This window comes from Mustela erminea, chromosome 14 (assembly GCF_009829155.1).
Source record: "Mustela erminea isolate mMusErm1 chromosome 14, mMusErm1.Pri, whole genome shotgun sequence".
In the NCBI taxonomy this organism is placed as follows: Eukaryota; Metazoa; Chordata; class Mammalia; order Carnivora; family Mustelidae; genus Mustela; species Mustela erminea.
The window spans coordinates 36,056,014-36,072,137 of NC_045627.1; the positions used below are offsets into that span (position 1 = coordinate 36,056,014).

The 16,124-nt window shown below is 48.0% G+C and overlaps 1 protein-coding gene across 1 annotated transcript in view; it reads left to right on the plus strand.

Annotated features, from left to right (window-relative positions):
• TSPAN15 (tetraspanin 15) overlaps positions 1 to 1,104 on the plus strand; it is a 49,176-nt gene extending 48,072 nt beyond the window's left edge. The window contains exon 8 of the mRNA XM_032312264.1: positions 284 to 1,104. Within this exon, the coding sequence (XP_032168155.1) occupies positions 284 to 433 (150 nt within the window). The 3' untranslated portion in view covers positions 434 to 1,104. The remainder of the gene's footprint in view (positions 1 to 283) is intronic.
• The last annotated feature ends 15,020 nt before the right edge of the window (positions 1,105 to 16,124 follow it).

Genomic DNA, 16,124 nt, shown 5'->3' on the forward strand with positions numbered 1-16,124 from the left:
CCGCCGTCTTCAATCCAGTGAGGTAGGTACTATTATCATGCCCATTTCGCAGAGGAGGAAACTGAGGCTTAGCAAGGTTAAGTGACTTGCCCAAGGTCCCCTTGATAATGAATGGCAGAGCCGGGGTGGAGACAGGAGTCCCAGAATGGTGGGGCCTCTGCTGATGGGGTACAGCAAGGGTCTCTGGGATTTCCTGGGAGGGTAGAGAAGGGCCCGGGCTGGGGGCTGCCAGAGCCACCCAGATCCCCAGCAGGGTCTCACCCTCCCTGCCCTTGCTCCTCAGTTCCTGGGGGTGCTGCTGACATTCCTGTACATCACCCGGGTGGAGGACATCATCATGGAGCACTCTGTCACCGACGGACTGCTGGGGCCAGGCGCCAAGCCCAGCGTGGAGGCGGCAGGCACGGGGTGCTGCATGTGCTACCCCAATTAGCGCCCCTGTCTGGACGGTGCCGGGACCGCACCGCTCCGGCCTCTGCGCAGCGGCTGGAAGGGACTGTGGATATTCTCCCAACACTTGACATTGGCCGGAACCACGGCTGTGTTGGCTCTGGTGGCCTGTTCAGGCCTCCCACGGCCACTGCCTCTCTGGGGGAGTGGAGCCCCTCCCCAGCTCTGAGGTCCTGTGCCTGCCCACCCTCCTTGGCGTGGGGATCAAGGGCGCCCCTTCTCCAGGCCAGGCCGCTGGGGAAGGGGCTGCTCACTGCTCAGCTCAGGGCCCGTTTCATTTCTGGCAATGCCATGGCCTGTGGTGTTTATGCCCCTTTGAGGGTAATTTTGTAGTAATGCATAAGCGAGGACGGAAGAGACCATATGTGCTGTGTAGGGAAGGGGGTGTGTGTGGCCCTTTCAGGGCCCTGGAGTCCCTCAGCCACACCCCAGAGGCCAAGTTGAGCCCATCTCACAGCCTCCCAGGGACCTTGAGCCCTCCCCAAGACTGCTGCTTTGCTGACCCTGTTTTCTACCTGATTTTTGTAACATTCATTTTGTACACAGTTAACAGGAGTTTCTGACTAATCAAAGCTGGGTGGTTCGCCACACACCCCACTCTTGCCTCTCCAAGTCAGTTTATTAATCAAGCAATAAAGACATGATTTTTTATTATGGTGTTTCATTTGTGCTGTTTGGGTCAGGAGAGGGTGGGGAAGTCCTCCACTTGGGCTGGGAAACCCCTCATTGGTGCAAGGATTGAAGGGGGCACCCAGGGACCAAGATCTGGGATGGCTTGGGACCCTGCGGCCCAGGGGGTTGGGCAGCTGGCTGGAGGCTGCCTGCTCCGGGTTTGGAATGGCCTCTCCCATTCTCGGTGTTGCTTTTGACAGCCTGTCCTTCCTGCCAGGGAAATCTCTGGAGGGGCCAAAGACAGCCACACCTATTTTACACACTGGGAAACTGAGGCAAAGCCACCAATGTTAAGAGGCTCCTCTTCTGGGAAGTGGGGCTGATGGGAACTAGGAAAGTCAGGGGTGTGGGAAGGAGCTGTGCCCACAAACCCACCCACAGCTTTGGAACCTGAGAGGCTCGCTCTCTGACAGCACGCAGTGTTTGGGGGTGGGGTGGTTCTTGGTTCTGGGGAATAGGTGGAAGAATGCACAATGCCCAACAAAGCTTGGTGCCCATCGCCCCCTGCTGGATATGGCGGGACCTGCATAGGTCTGCCCACCCAAGCTTTCCTGCCCCAAGACTTCCCGTCCCAGATTTCCTGGGAGGTTCTTAGTAGTCAGAACAATAGAAATAAACAGCAGGAGCCCCCAGACATGAAGAACTCATCTGAGGGTATTAGGGAGCTGCCCATCACCCCCAGAAACTAAGTGGTCAGATGTTTGGTTGGTGGTGTGTAGGGACCTGAGTTGTCTGATGGGTGTGGGAAAGGACAGGAGAGGGGTTTGTCAAAGCACAGATTGATGTAACAACAGCAAACACATCCACGAGCGATCTCTGTGCTGGGAGCTCGTGTAGACATCTCACCGGCTCCTCTGAGTCTGTTATCACTCAGACTCAGTAACAGTGCGGTTATCACTCTCATTATGTCCATTTTATTGATGGAGAGACTGAGGCATGTTAAGGGACTTGCCCGAAGCACCTGGATGGCCGGTGACAAAGCCATGATGGGAACCCAGGTGGACTCTCCCTGGTGTTCGGTCCTTCTGTTCTATTGCCTCTGTCACCCTGTGTGGACACAGGTGTGCCATTGGGTGTGCAAAGCCCCGATGGTTGCTAGTGCAGCTGTCCCTGTACACGGTAGCCCCTGCAGCTGTTCCTGGAACCTCCTCCTGGTCCCCATTTTGACCTATCCACACTAGGCCAGGTTGCACTCTGCATCTGGCTGGTGGCCTCCTAGCTGTCTGGCTCTGGCTAATTCTCTGAGGATTCTCTCTGGGCACAGAGTGGGGAGGGAGTTGCCTTTGGGATGACAAGATGGCAGAGGCACTGAATAACTTTGGGACTGCCCTGAGTGTGTTTATCTGAAGTCATGTGACCCTGGAACCCAAACACCACCGGTCACCTTGTCCTCCCTCTTTCCTCCACCTTGTGCAGACACCCCCTACCCAACACAGCCGCCCATGTGGGGCAGGGGTCATGGGTGTGTGGCCACAGATGGCTGAGGTCCATCCGACACTTTGCTCTTTTTCTTCCAAACCTCAGCCACTTACCTCTGCAGAAAGCAAAACGGGACACACAGAGAGGAATTTTTCCATGCTGTGGTTGGGATGCTTCTATTGCACTTTCAGTGCTCATGGCCAACACCATCCTCCTGACCCCGCATCTCACAAGAATGGAAGACTGACCTTCCAGACGAATCCTTTTCCCTTACCTCGGTGCCTACAGAAAATGGTCACATTGTTGCAGCCCACAACAGTCCTGGAACTGGTGGAGATGTGTAGGCTTTAATTTCAGACTTTTTTGTTGTTATATAACTAGAAGAAAAACAAAACAGTCAACTGAATTTGGGAAGACTGGCTTTGAATAAAAATTCCAAGTATGATATTCCCCAGACTTATTTTCTTAACAGTTTATTGAGGTGTACTCAACAGAAAATAAATCACACTTGGTTAAAGCGACAAACACAGCACGAAGAAAACCATCACCACAATCAAGATAATGAACGTGACCATCACACTAAAAACATTTCCTCTTGCCCCCTGGGGATGCCTTCTTTACAGCCTTCCCCACCACACCCCTGAGGCAATCATGGGTCTGCTTTCCGTTTCTGTACAGTATTCTGTATAACATTTTATATCGGTGGATTTATACAGTGTGGGGTTTCTTCCACACGACATCATTATTTTGAGGTTTGCTCACTTTGGAGCACGTATCCATGGTACATTCCTTTTATCGCTCATCAATAGTCCATTGAATGGGCGTGCCATAGTTTATTTAACTATTCACCTACTGATGGGCATCTGTGTTGATTTCAGGGTTTTGTTGTTGTTATTACAGATAAAGCTGCTGGGAACATTCAGGTACATGTCTTCATATAGACATACCCTTTCATTTCTCTTGGGTAAATATCTGGGAGTAGACTAGCCAAATCGTTCAGTTTACAAGAAACTGCCAAAATATTTTCCCAAGCGGTTGCATGATTTTCTATCTCCACCAGCCATGCTGGAGTCCCAGTTCCTCCATGTCTCGGCCAGTATTTAGTGTGAGTGCGTGATGATACCTCCTGGTGGTTTTAGTTGGCATTTCCTCAATAATTGACCATGTTGAATATCTTTTCATGGGTGTATTTGCCATCCACTAATTTCTTTGAATTATCTGTTCAAATCTTTCTTTCAAAATTGTATTGTTAGTTTTCTTATTGAGGTTTGAGAATTCTTTCTCTAGTCTAGATACAAATTCTTTAGCAGATAGATGATTTGCAAGTATTTTCTCCCCATCTATGGCTTATCTTTGAATTCTCTGAACAGTGTTTTTCAAAAAGCAGAAGTTTTCAACTCGAGAAAATCCAATTTATCATTTTTTTTCTTTTGTGCATTGTGTTTTTGGTATCACATCTAAGAAATCTTTTTTTAAAAAAGATTTTATTTATTTATTTGACAGACAGAAATCACAAGTAGGCAGAGAGGCAGGCAGAGAGAGAGGGGGAGGAAGCAGGCTCCCCACTGAGCAGAGAGCCCAATGCAGGACTCCATCCCAGAACCCTGGGATCATGACCCTAGCCGAAGACAGAAGCCTCAACCTACTGAGCCACTCAGGTGCCCCTCACATCTAAGAAATCTTTGCCAAACACGGGGTCACAAAGATTTTCTCTTCTATTTTCTTTTAGAGGTTTTGTAATTATGTAAAACACTTCCATTTTGGTCAATGGCCCATTTTTTAGTTAAATTTTTATATGGTGTGAGGTATGGATCAAAATTCATTTATTTGGTAGATGAATATCCATGTGTGGAGAGACAGTCCTTTCTCTACCAACTTGCCTTTGCTGAAAGTCAGCTGTCCACAGATGTTTAAGTTTGTTCTGGATTCTCTAGTCTGTTTCATTCACGGCTGAATAGAAAGTGTGGGAATAGATGTCCTTATCTTACTCCTGATCTTACGGTCAAAGTGTTGAGTCCTTCATTATTAAATATAACATTAGATGTGGGTTTTTCATGGATCCTCTTGATCCAATTGGGGAAGCTCTGTTGTATTTCTAGTTTACTGAGACATTTTTTTAAAAAAATCAAGAATGGATATTGGACTTTGTTAAATGCTTTTTCTGCATCTTTTAGAAATTTCTTTTTTTTTTTTTTTTTTTTAAAGATTTTATTTATTTATTTGACAGAGAGAAATCACAAGTAGACGGAGAGGCAGGCAGAGAGAGAGAGGGAAGCAGGCTCCCTGCCGAGCAGAGAGCCCGATGTGGGCCTCGATCCCAGGACCCTGAGATCATGACCTGAGCCGAAGGCAGCGGCTTAACCCACTGAGCCACCCAGGCGCCCCTTTTAGAAATTTCTTAACATGGTGAATTACATCAATTGATTTTCAAATGTTAAATCAACCTTGCATTCCTCAAGTAATTTCTACTCACTTTTTAATTGTTGGGTTTGATTGGCTAGCATTTTGTTTAGGATTTTTGCATCAACGTTCAGGAGGGATGCTGGGCTGTAATTTGCTTGTAATGTCTTTGTCTGGTTTTGGAATCAAAGGAATGCTGGTTTCATAGAATTCGCAAGAAAGTATTCTTTCCTTTTCAATTTTCTGGGAGATTTTTGTAGAGTTGGTGTTATTTCTTTCTTAAAAGTTTGATGGGAATGAAGCTACTTGGACTTGGAGCCTTCTTTGTAGGAAGATTTTACACAATATTTTCAATTTCTTGGGGTGTCTGGCTGGCTCAGTCTGCAGAACAGGCCACTCTTCATCTTGAGGTTGTAAGTTTGAGCCCCATGTAGAGATTACTTAAAAATGAAATCTTCAAAAAGAATTTCAATTTCTTTAATGGATATAAGGCTATTTAGTTTCTTTTCTTTTCTTCCTTCCTTTCTCTATTTCTTTCTTTCTCTCTTTATCTCTCTCTCTCTTTCTTTCTTTCTAGAACTTGACAGTTTAGTCCTTCAAGGAATTTGTCCATTTCATCTAGGATATAAAATTCATTGGCATAACGTTTTTCAGAATTTTCCCTTATTACCCTTTTAACATCTGCAGAATACATACTGATCACATTTTTCTTATTCCTGATATGGGTAAATTTGACGTTTCTTTCTTTTTTCTAATGGGTTGGGCCAGGGATCTATCAATTTTATCGATCTTCTCAAAGAACCAGCTTGATCATTCTCATGAGTGTATAAACAAGCTATGCTATTCCTATCCGGAAACAAACAAGCAAACCTCTTGATCTCACTTCCGTTCATTCACCCCTCAATTTTTGCTCCTCCCTCCACCACAACCACTTGGAACGAGTGTCCATACTCTGTCCGACTCCTCGTCTTTCCTTCACCTTTTTTTTTTTCAGCTGCGCTTATTAATTTCTTCATTCTATTAATAACTTTATTTTCCAACTGTACTGAAGTATAATTGATAAATAAAATTCTAACATGTTTAAAGTGTACCATATGATGATTTGATTCACACTATGAAAGGATCCCCATCATTGAGTTAATTAACACATCCATCACCTCACTATTTTTTAAAAATTGAGATATAACTGACATATAACATTATAATAGCATTATATCCATATATGTAGCAATACATAACATTATTTTCAGAGGTACAAGATGATGCGCTATTTGGATATATCACAAAATGATCAACTCAATGAATCAAGTTAACATCCATCACAACACATAGTTAATTTCTTCTTGTAATGAGAACTTTTAAGATCTATTTTCTTAGCATCTTCCAAATACACAATATGGCATTATTAACTATAGTCTCTGTGCCATACCGTACATTGCCCAGGACTTACTTAACTGGAGTTTGTACCTTTTGATCCCTTTCACTCCTTTTACCCACTCCCGCCCTCACCTCTGCCCACCACCAATCTGTTCTCGGTTTCTATAAATTAGGGTTTTTTTATATTCCACATATGATATCAGTAGTTGTCTTTCTCTGCTTTATTTCACTTAGCATAATGTCCTCAAGATCCGTCTATGTTTTTGCAAGTGGCAAACTTTCCTTCTTTTTTTTTTTTAATATTTTATTTAATCTTTTTAAAGTCATCTGTACACCCAACGTGGGGCTGGAACTCACAACCCCGAGATCAAGAGTCACATGCTCTTCAGAGGGAGCCAGGCGCCCCTCCTTTTTTTAAGGTTGATAATGTTTCATTGACTCTGTGTGTGTGTGTGTATACACATACAAGCACACACAGCCCCCCACGATACATATATACACACTCACAAAACACACACACACGTGCACACACATAATACAGACACGCGCACGCGCGCCTGCATACGCACACACATGCGTTTACATACCTGTAGCTGTCCTTCTGCATCTCAGGGAATGACCACTCCATCTTTCTGGTTGCTTAGGCCAATGACCTTGGAGCCAGACTTGACTGCTTTTGGAATGCACCCGACCTCTGCATTTGCTATTTCCTCTGCCTGGACGGCTCTGCCCTCAGATGTCTGCATGACTGGCTCTCAGTTTCATCTGGTCAAATGTCGACTCCTTGGTGAGAGATCCTTGGCCACCCTTAATAAAATGGCTGTCTCCTTCCTTAATTCTCTGCCCCCACCACCTGGCTTTGTCTTTCTCCCAGCCCTTATCACTAGGAAGCTGCTCTGTGCCTGTTGGTCTTGCTTATTTCCTGTCTCTGAGCAGAGTGAATGCTCCGTGAAGGTGGGAATGTTTGTATGTTTTGTTCACTGCTTGTCTGAGCTTGGGTTCTCCTGAAAGCTGAACCCGAGACCAGTGCCTCATACATGTAATTTATTTGGGAGCAGGAGTGAGGAACAAGGGGAAAAAGAGACAAGGAAGAAGAGAAAGCTAATTCAAGAATGTGTTATTGCTTCCCACTGCAGTGGGGCTGATCACTCCCCTGAGACCCCATCAAAAGGCTTGGGAATGAACTCTCCCCACCCCAGGATGAAAGCAGGAAACATTTCTCCATCAGCTCCCAATAAGAGTGGTCCCCAAGGGGCCTAACTCCTCTGCACGTTAAATTGTGCATGCTTGAGTTCCAAACAGGCATTTCAGACCCTCGGCCCCAGAAGAGCCCCAGGGCAGGCTGGAGGTAAGGCAGAGTCCTGGATGGAATGCAACAGAGAGGTGTTGGTCCCCACGGTATTCCTCCCAACCCAGCCCAGTGCCTGACACACAGTAGCAGCTGAGTGGCTGAATGAGGGGAAAGGATGAACCGGGGAGATACACTGCGCAAGGGGATAAACCCCCGGCAGCCTCTGCTTTCACACGTTGTGCCAGCCTGAAGGAAACTGAGACCAGACTAGTAAATTGTATGCCAAGAGGATATGCTGGCAACCCCAGAGCCTGGCTCCTTCCAAGACCCTGCTCTGCCTACCATCCCTTGGGGCCTGGGAAGCGTCCATAAATAATATGGGATCGCTGTCTCTGGCACCGGCTCCTGGCTCCCCACATTCCGTGAGCCCCTAAACGGAGCCAGATTTGCAGTCCTGAGAGCTCCAAAAAACAGAAGGCAAAAGTCTTCCGGCGTGGCTGCATGTTGCCACTAGGTGGCGCCGCCGGCCGCGACTTGGAGCCAGGCACTCGCACTACCTCCATCCTCTCCTCCCCTCAGAGCCTGGGCGCAATACACTTTTTTTCACAATACAACTTTATTTCTTACTCATATAAAGATCCAAACAGACGTTCCTCATTGGTGGGTGGCTGATTCCCACTGGTCTCGTGTTCCTTCCACCATCTGCAACAGATCATGAGGGCAGGAAAAGACTGTGGGAGCATATGCAAAGATAGTTTAAACCATTTTCAGTAATCACATTAGTTGTGGTAATAATAGGATTGCTCTTCTGATACTGTTGTGTACGCCGAGTGTGGTACGGCAAATCTTTATTCGCTATTCTAATCCTTCATTACTTTTTGGGAAGTAGGAATCCTGATATGGACCAAGGAGATACTGGTGTAATACAGGAGAGGTTAAATAACGACTCTGTAATGTTGGATTTGAATCGGAAGAACCAGGATAAAACTGTTGAAAGTATTTCATCTTAAAATATTTATATATTTTGGGGGCACCTTGGTGGCTCATTTGGTTGAGTCGCTCAGGTCATGACTCCGGGGTCCTGGGATTGAGCCCCACTTCAGGCTCCCTGCTCAGCGGAGATCCTGCTTCTCTCTCTCTTCCTCTGCCCTCTGCTCTGTCTCCTTGTGCTCTCTCTCTATTTCTCTGTCAATTAAATAAATAAAACCTTTTAAAAATTTTTATGTATTTTTAATTTACATTTTCTATTGCTGTCCACAGAAGACATCTAAAAACAATGACCAACTCAGCAGCAGTGAGTATTCCTAGGACCAGAATTACAATGCTTCCTACTTCCCCTGAAAGGAAATCAGGGTTTTTGAGAAACAGAAGATTCCTAGTTTGGGATAGGAAACATCTAAGATGAATCAGGAACATCTTGTTATACCAGATAGAGATAAGTTTATCAAACTGTTAAAGTTACATCAAAGGGACCCAGGAGCCAACTTAAAGAGGTCTCTACTGCCCAAAATGGGACAATTTGAGTTTCAAGGATGACAATAATGATAATGGATTGAAATCAATCAGATATTTGACTCATGAGTTCATAATGATACTGAAAGGAAAAAAACCCCACAAAATTAATGTGTTCCTTTTGAAGGATGACAGAAAAGCAATTCTTTGTCTAAAAACCTGATAAATAAATGGAAATCATCAAGCATTTATACTGATTTTCTTATATGAATAGTACTATGGAGTAACCAAACAATAAATGAAAGGAACTATTGCTTTCTAAACTTATTATAGAATATCTGGTGTGATTTAAGGGCTTCTACCTACCTCCTCCCCGCCAAAACATTTTCCCCGTTAGCCAACTCAGTGTCTGAAGTGCCTCCCTCAGAAACCAGCCCTGGATCCAAGGCCTCAGAGCTCTTAACGGGGGCTGGTTCCTGCTCCACAGGACCCATAGGCTTAGAGATACTCCGGAGAATAAGTCTTGACCTTATGTGGATATGGAGGACTGGGGTCGGTAAGGAAGATATGGGAGGCTCAGGGCTTCATGGTCACCAGTGAGGGTGGGAGTGACCTTGAAACCAACCTCCACACCATTTTGGAAGAAGGGAACTCCAACTGGTTTGTTTGCCTCTAGCAGCAAGCCAGGCATCAGCTCTCCAACCAAACCCATATCAAGAACTGCCTTCCCCAGGGGGCCTGTCCTGATTGTGCCTTTCTCCTCCTTTGGCCTCTTGCCCTGTCTCTAAGAGCCTTATGGATTCTAGGGCAAGTGGCAATGAGCCAACTCCTTCAGCACTTACTGTGAGCCAGACAGAGTTCCTAGCCTATTACTTGCTTAACTCTGCTTTGGTTATTTTCTGCTGTGTCACAAACCATCTGAAAATATAGTGGCTTAATTATCCCTCAGAGTTCTGTGGGATGCCTGGGTTCAGCTGGACAGTTCTTCTGCGTGTCTTCCTTGGAGTGTCTCATGCAGGTGCAATCAAGTAACAGCTGGGCCTGAGGTCATTTGGAGGCTCGACTGCAATTCTCGAATGTCAGCCTGGCTGGTCCTCGCTCCTTCTCCGTGTAGTCTCAGGCCTCCTCCTCAATGACCTGTTCTGGTGGCTCCCCTTTCAGCAGGAGAGCTAGACCTCTTCTGTGGCAACTCAAGGCCACGCCATCCAAGAGGGAAGGAGCACGAGCTGCTAGTCATCTTGAAGACGAAGCTCAGAACTGACATAGAAACATTCTTTCCATGTTCTGTTAGTCCCAGGCCAGCTCGGGTTCAATGTTGGAGGAGACTACCTAGAACCAGCTTTCATTGGCAGCTATCTTGGGAGACCAGCTACCAACAACTCATTCGATCCTCCAGCCATCCCTTTGAGATAATAGCTATTATTAATCCCCCTCTACAGATGAGGAGACTGTGACGAAGAGGGAAAATAAATTGCCCAAGCCACAGTTAGCAAGCATCAGAGCTGGGATTTGCAATGAGGCATTCTGACTCCAGGTAACTTCCAACCAAGGTCATTGCCCAGAAAGGGAAGTCTTGGAAAGTTTCACTAGACCACGGAGCAGGCATCTTCCAAGGGAACGAGTGGGATGGGCAAAGGAGAAACATTCCAGCACTGCAAACAGTGAGAAACACCAGGGCACATTCAGACTTCGCACGTGGCAGAGGACTAGGGTGTAAGGAAGAAGCGACAGTGTCCCGGTGTAAAGCGGGGCTAGATCAGACCTTGGAATCTGCCTTTGAAGTTGGTGGCAACCACTGATGACTTTTGAAGCAGGAGGATGACAGGTCAGGTCTCGACTGTCTACCTCTCCAGCAGCTTCGAGGAGATGGACCAAGGCCAGCAAGGAGCCAGTTAGGGAGCATAGCAGTTTGCCAGGCTGACGTGATAAAACACCAAACACAGGGTGCCTTAGCATGACTGATGTTTCACAGTTCCGGAGGCTAGAGGTCTGAGATCCAGGCATGGGCGGGCCAGGCTCCTTCCGCAGGCACGAGGGGAGGATGTGTTCCCAGCCCCTCTCCCTGCTAGTAGCTGCTGGCCGGTGGCATGAACTCTCATGTCCGTGCTTGTCCTGTTTATAGCGACACTAGTCATGCTGCATTAGGGGCCCACCCTGCTCCCGTATGACCTTGTCTTTGCTAATTACATCTACAGTGACCCCATTTCCAAATTAGGACATATTTTGGGGTACTTGGATTAGGACTTCAACATACGAGTTTTGGGCAGTCACCACCATCCTGCCCACCACAGGAAGCTCTGGCGATAGTCCCAGCATGATCACACCAAACGGTGAGATCTTGGGGAAGGACTGGTGGATGTCTGGATACATTCAGAGCCCTTTTCTCCTGCTATGTTTCCAGCCAGGAGTGCTGAGGGTGAGGAGTGAGCACCGTGTCCACCGTGTGTCCGGCCAAGGAAACATAGCTCCCACGTGGATTCTGGACTGTCGAAAACTGCCAAGGGTGGTCATAGTGTCCTCCCTTCTGCCCCAGCACCTGCCCAGTGCCGTTTCCCCATCTGCCTGACAGATGCCCTAACTTCTTAGAACTTAGCGCATTTTCTCCCTCTGGGAAGCCTAGCCCCTCCCCTCGGTCCCGCCCCTTCCAAGTACCCACACTCTGGGGTGGGGGATACTCCGAAAATCAAGTATTTCCAATACCCGCCTGCGGGCTGTGGGTGGTGGTGACCTCGGGGACCTCAGACTCTAGACCCCCAAGCCCTGGCGGGAGAGGCTAGGCACACGGAGAGGGGTGGGGGCGCAGGGGGGAGGGGAAGCAGCCAGCTGCCAGACAGGGAGGCAGGGAGGCCGGACAGCTTCACAGCTCCTCCAGCCTTGCTGAATGGGGCCCGGCCCCTCCCTGGCGGTGGCCCCGAATAGATGACATTTTCATTGCAAACTAACAAGGGGAGAAATCCAATTACCTTACAAAGGGGCTCCCGAAGGGGCCTCCCAGCCTAGGGAGAGAAGGGGAGGGGGAGATCTGGGGAGAGGCAGGAGAGCCTGTGTGTGTGTGTGTGTGTGTGTGTGTGTGTGTGTGTGTGTGTTTGTAGGGAGGCTCCCATCTAAGCCAGGAAGAAACAAAGCCCTCAGCCCTAAGAGACCTGTGGGATAGGCAAGCAGGCAGGAGAGTGGAATTGGGGGTTTTTAATTCATTCCAGTCGGCCAGAGGCTCTGCCTTGGAAGCTCCAGGTCCGGAGAGTCTCTGGGCAGCCAGGCCTCCACCTCGGAGCTGCAGAACTGGTCCCAGAGATGCCCCAGCTCCTTCCAGGCAAACCCCAGCCTCTCCGAACCCCACTCTCTGCCCATCACACCAGGGTCTCCCAGACTTGAGTTATCTGGTGCCCACTGCACACTTTTGGTCTTCATCGAATCCATCTAAGCTATTAATCCTTTTTCTTTAAAATTAATTTTTAAAAGATTTTACTTATTTATTTATTACAGAGAGAGAGAGGGAGAGGGAGAGAGCCAGGCCCTGAGGGAAAAGAGAATCTTAAGCATGCTCCATGCTGAGCTCGGGACTCCATCTCCCTACCCTGAGATCATGACCTTCACCGAAATCAAGAGTTGGACACTTAACCAAATGAGCCACCCAGGTGCCCCTCTTTTATCTTATTTAAAGTGTATTACTGAAGCTTAGTAAGTGGAAAAGTTTATATCCTAACTGCAAAGAGAGAAAGTAGAAGTTAATTCTAATAACAAATGTAATTCAAACACCCCAGTGTTTTTAAACCTCAGCTAGTTAGTGGAACGGCCAAGGGCTTTGGAGCTGGAAGCCCAAAGCTTGTTGAGGGGATGGGGAGGGAGCTAACTAAGCTCTCTTCTCCAGAACAGGTGGATGGGAGTCTCCTGAGGCACAGGGACCTGGAGGTGTGGGGGATTCAGGATTTTAGAGGTGTCCTTGCCCATGCCCTCTCCAAGCGGGAAACACTGCTCCCTTCTAACTTATGGAGGCATTGTGGAGAGCTTTGACCCCAGAAAAGTTCACAACAGAAGGGTGGGACAACCCATCACCATTCCCGCCCCCCCACCCCCAAATCTGGGCAAACTGGGAAGGTTAGGGGAAGTGCAGTGCATACTAGGGGTGTGGCTCAGAATAAGCCCTGCCCACCAACCACGGACCAATCAGGGACCCCTCTGGGCTTTGGGGACTTCTGCTCCCTCCTGCTCTTCCAGGCCATCTGTACCTTCAGAATGGTGGGGCAGCGGAGATTTGGGTGATACAGGTTCGAAAGATAGACCCAGGGACACCCCCAAAGCTTCAGGGGCTCTCCAGTTGGTCTGATGCTTGAGGAAGGAGGCAGAGATGGCGGTCCAAAGAAGGTGGGGGTCGTCTGCACAGGCTAGAGCAGGCAAGGAGACTTAGAGAAGGTGAAAAGGGAATAATCATAATCAGTAAAACAGGAGCCAGGGTTTCCCAGACATTTCACTCAGCACGTGCCAGGCGCTTCGGGGTCCCAGCTAGTTACCCTTCCCTGCTCTAGGAGGTAGTTGAGGCTGATGACCGGCTCAAGAACACCAGCCAGTCAGTCAGGACGGAGCTCGCCCCGTATTTCCTTGCCATCGACCCATTTCCAGTCCCTGTTCTTCTTTGTGGTGTTCCACCCAGCTGAAAGCTTCTTTGTGGTGTTCCATCCAGTCTTTCTTGGCTCCGGACACCACCATCTCCTTGGTTTCCTCCTACTGTTCTGAACACACTATGGGCTCTGCCCAGGTATCTGATGTCAGGGCTGTTTATGTGCGTGTGTGTACGTCTGCGTGTGTGTTTGTGTATTGAATATGTTTCTGCGTGTATTGAATATGTGTACTGAATATGTCTCTAGACAGCAGGTGCCTTCTGGAGTGATGTAATCTCGTAGTGTTGGTCCCATGCATTGAATGTGCCTCAGGTTCATTCCTTAGGCTTCTCATCTATAACTAGTCGCGTTGTTGTTGTTGTTTTTCAGTCTCATTGTTTTAATATTATTTCTTCCCTGACAACTTCCAAACTTACTTCCATCCCTGATAAGCCATGACCTCTAGGACACATCACCCTGGATGCCTCAACTCAAAAACACCAGAGACCATCGATGGAAGTCATGTTCCCTCCAAACTGTCTTCTCACCATGAAACTTTCTGTCCCAAGATCCCCATATGGAAACTCCTGGGTCTTCATTGACCCACTTCTGCCCTGACACCTCTGATCCCCCTCTCTGACCCAGACCTACCCACAGCCCATTGTCATACTATCCCAATACCCAGTTGCTGGGGTGGGTCTTCCTCTTAAATCTCTCTGTTGTCAGCTCCCCATTCCTGACATGTACGTTGTTTCACACCTGACTGAGGGGGGTCCCTAACAAGTGTCACTGCTTGGTCGTTCTCCTGCAAAGAGAGCCCTCTACCCCAAGTTTTACTATAGAAATCTCCCTACTAGAGAGAAGGTGGTCCCAGAAGCAGTCCTTTGGGGAGACTGGTGTGGGGGCCACGGACCAAGGAATGGGGATGGCCTCTAGAAGCTGGAAGAACCAAGGAAACCCCTACAGGTTCCATAAGGAACACAGTCCCGCCAACATTTTGGGTTCCTGACCACCAGAACAAGGTGGACCTGTCTTTCTAGCAAAAGCTGAGCCCACCGCTTCCTAAGGAAGATTCTCCAAGATCCTTCCAAGAAGGTTCTCTGAGAAGACTCAAGCTACTCTAGGACAAGGTAATATCACATTAATGATTCAAGGGCACGGACGTTAGGTGGGTGATGTGAACACAAGGGGATGGTGACAGTGCCAATGAGGATCCCAGCACCAGCCCTGTGGTCCCAAACAGTTGCCAAAGCAGAGACTGGGCTGGAAGAGCTTCTGGATGCCTGTAACACCAGTTTTCCTTTCCCCTCCCCACCTCAGCTGGTGATTACTGCTTCCCTCTCATTGCTCTGGCCAAAATCCCTAAGGTCGGTCATGGCTGACCCTTCTTTCTCTCATACTCTGTCATCACCAGGGACTCTAGTTGCCTCTGTGGTCACAACAGATCCTTCTGCTGAGCACCTGGTTCAAGCTACTGTCCTCTCCCCCCTCAGTCATCACCAACGGCCCCCTAACAAGACTCTGCTTCCACCTTGCCTCTCCTTCAGCCTATTCTCTGTGCAGTGGCCAGAGGACACTTTCCAAAGGCAAACCTAACCACAGCTCTGCTTGAAACCCTGGAACAATGCCCCACCTCCCGCAGTGTAAATCTCAAGTCCTTAGAAAGGCTACACACCCCATAGGATCCAGTCATCTTCCTCTTGTCTCTATGGCATCCTACGCATGATCTGAGTTTAGCCAGCCTCTATGCTGTTCTACAGATGGGTCAGGCATGCTCCTGACTCAGGAATTTTGCTTTAGCTGAATTCCCTCCCCTCCTTCAATCTTTGCAGCTCCTGTCCTCAATGAGGCTACCCTAATGAATTGTGTCCCTGCCTTGCCAGGAAAAAAAAAAAAATCCCCCTACTGAAGATTTCCATGCCGTCCCTCATGGAAACTCACATCACTTGCTCTTTCCCTGCCATGCCCACTTGCTTCTATACCACCCCCACCTCTGCACAAGCCCTTGTTTAAACACCACTCATCTTTGCACATTTATTCATTCATTTACCCAGCAAATATTCATTTCTTCGTTCATTTGTTCTCATTACTTTTAGAACCTGTATTTCCCATCAGCCTTATTTCTCTTTTCTGTTTAAGAGTCCATAGAACAGTTTAAGACCACTCTGTTGTTTCTACCTTTTTAGTGTCCTGAGCAGGGGGAGCTGCAGAGCCATCGTCAGTGGCCGGCTGAGCGCTCCGGTCTTCCTCAGAGTGGACGGGTGCCCTGGGCACCTGCATGCCTTCAGACCAGTCTGAGACCCTGGGCTAGGTAGGAGTAAATTCAGGAGATGGGGCAGTCCATTTACCCTGAAATTCTCCTTGGGTCACTGCCTTTTCAGCAGCAGTCTGGTCTGTTCCTCCTCTTCAGTCTTTTCAGGCTCTGCGTAGAAGTAGAGATCAGGCATGACCTCTCATGAGTGTTCATG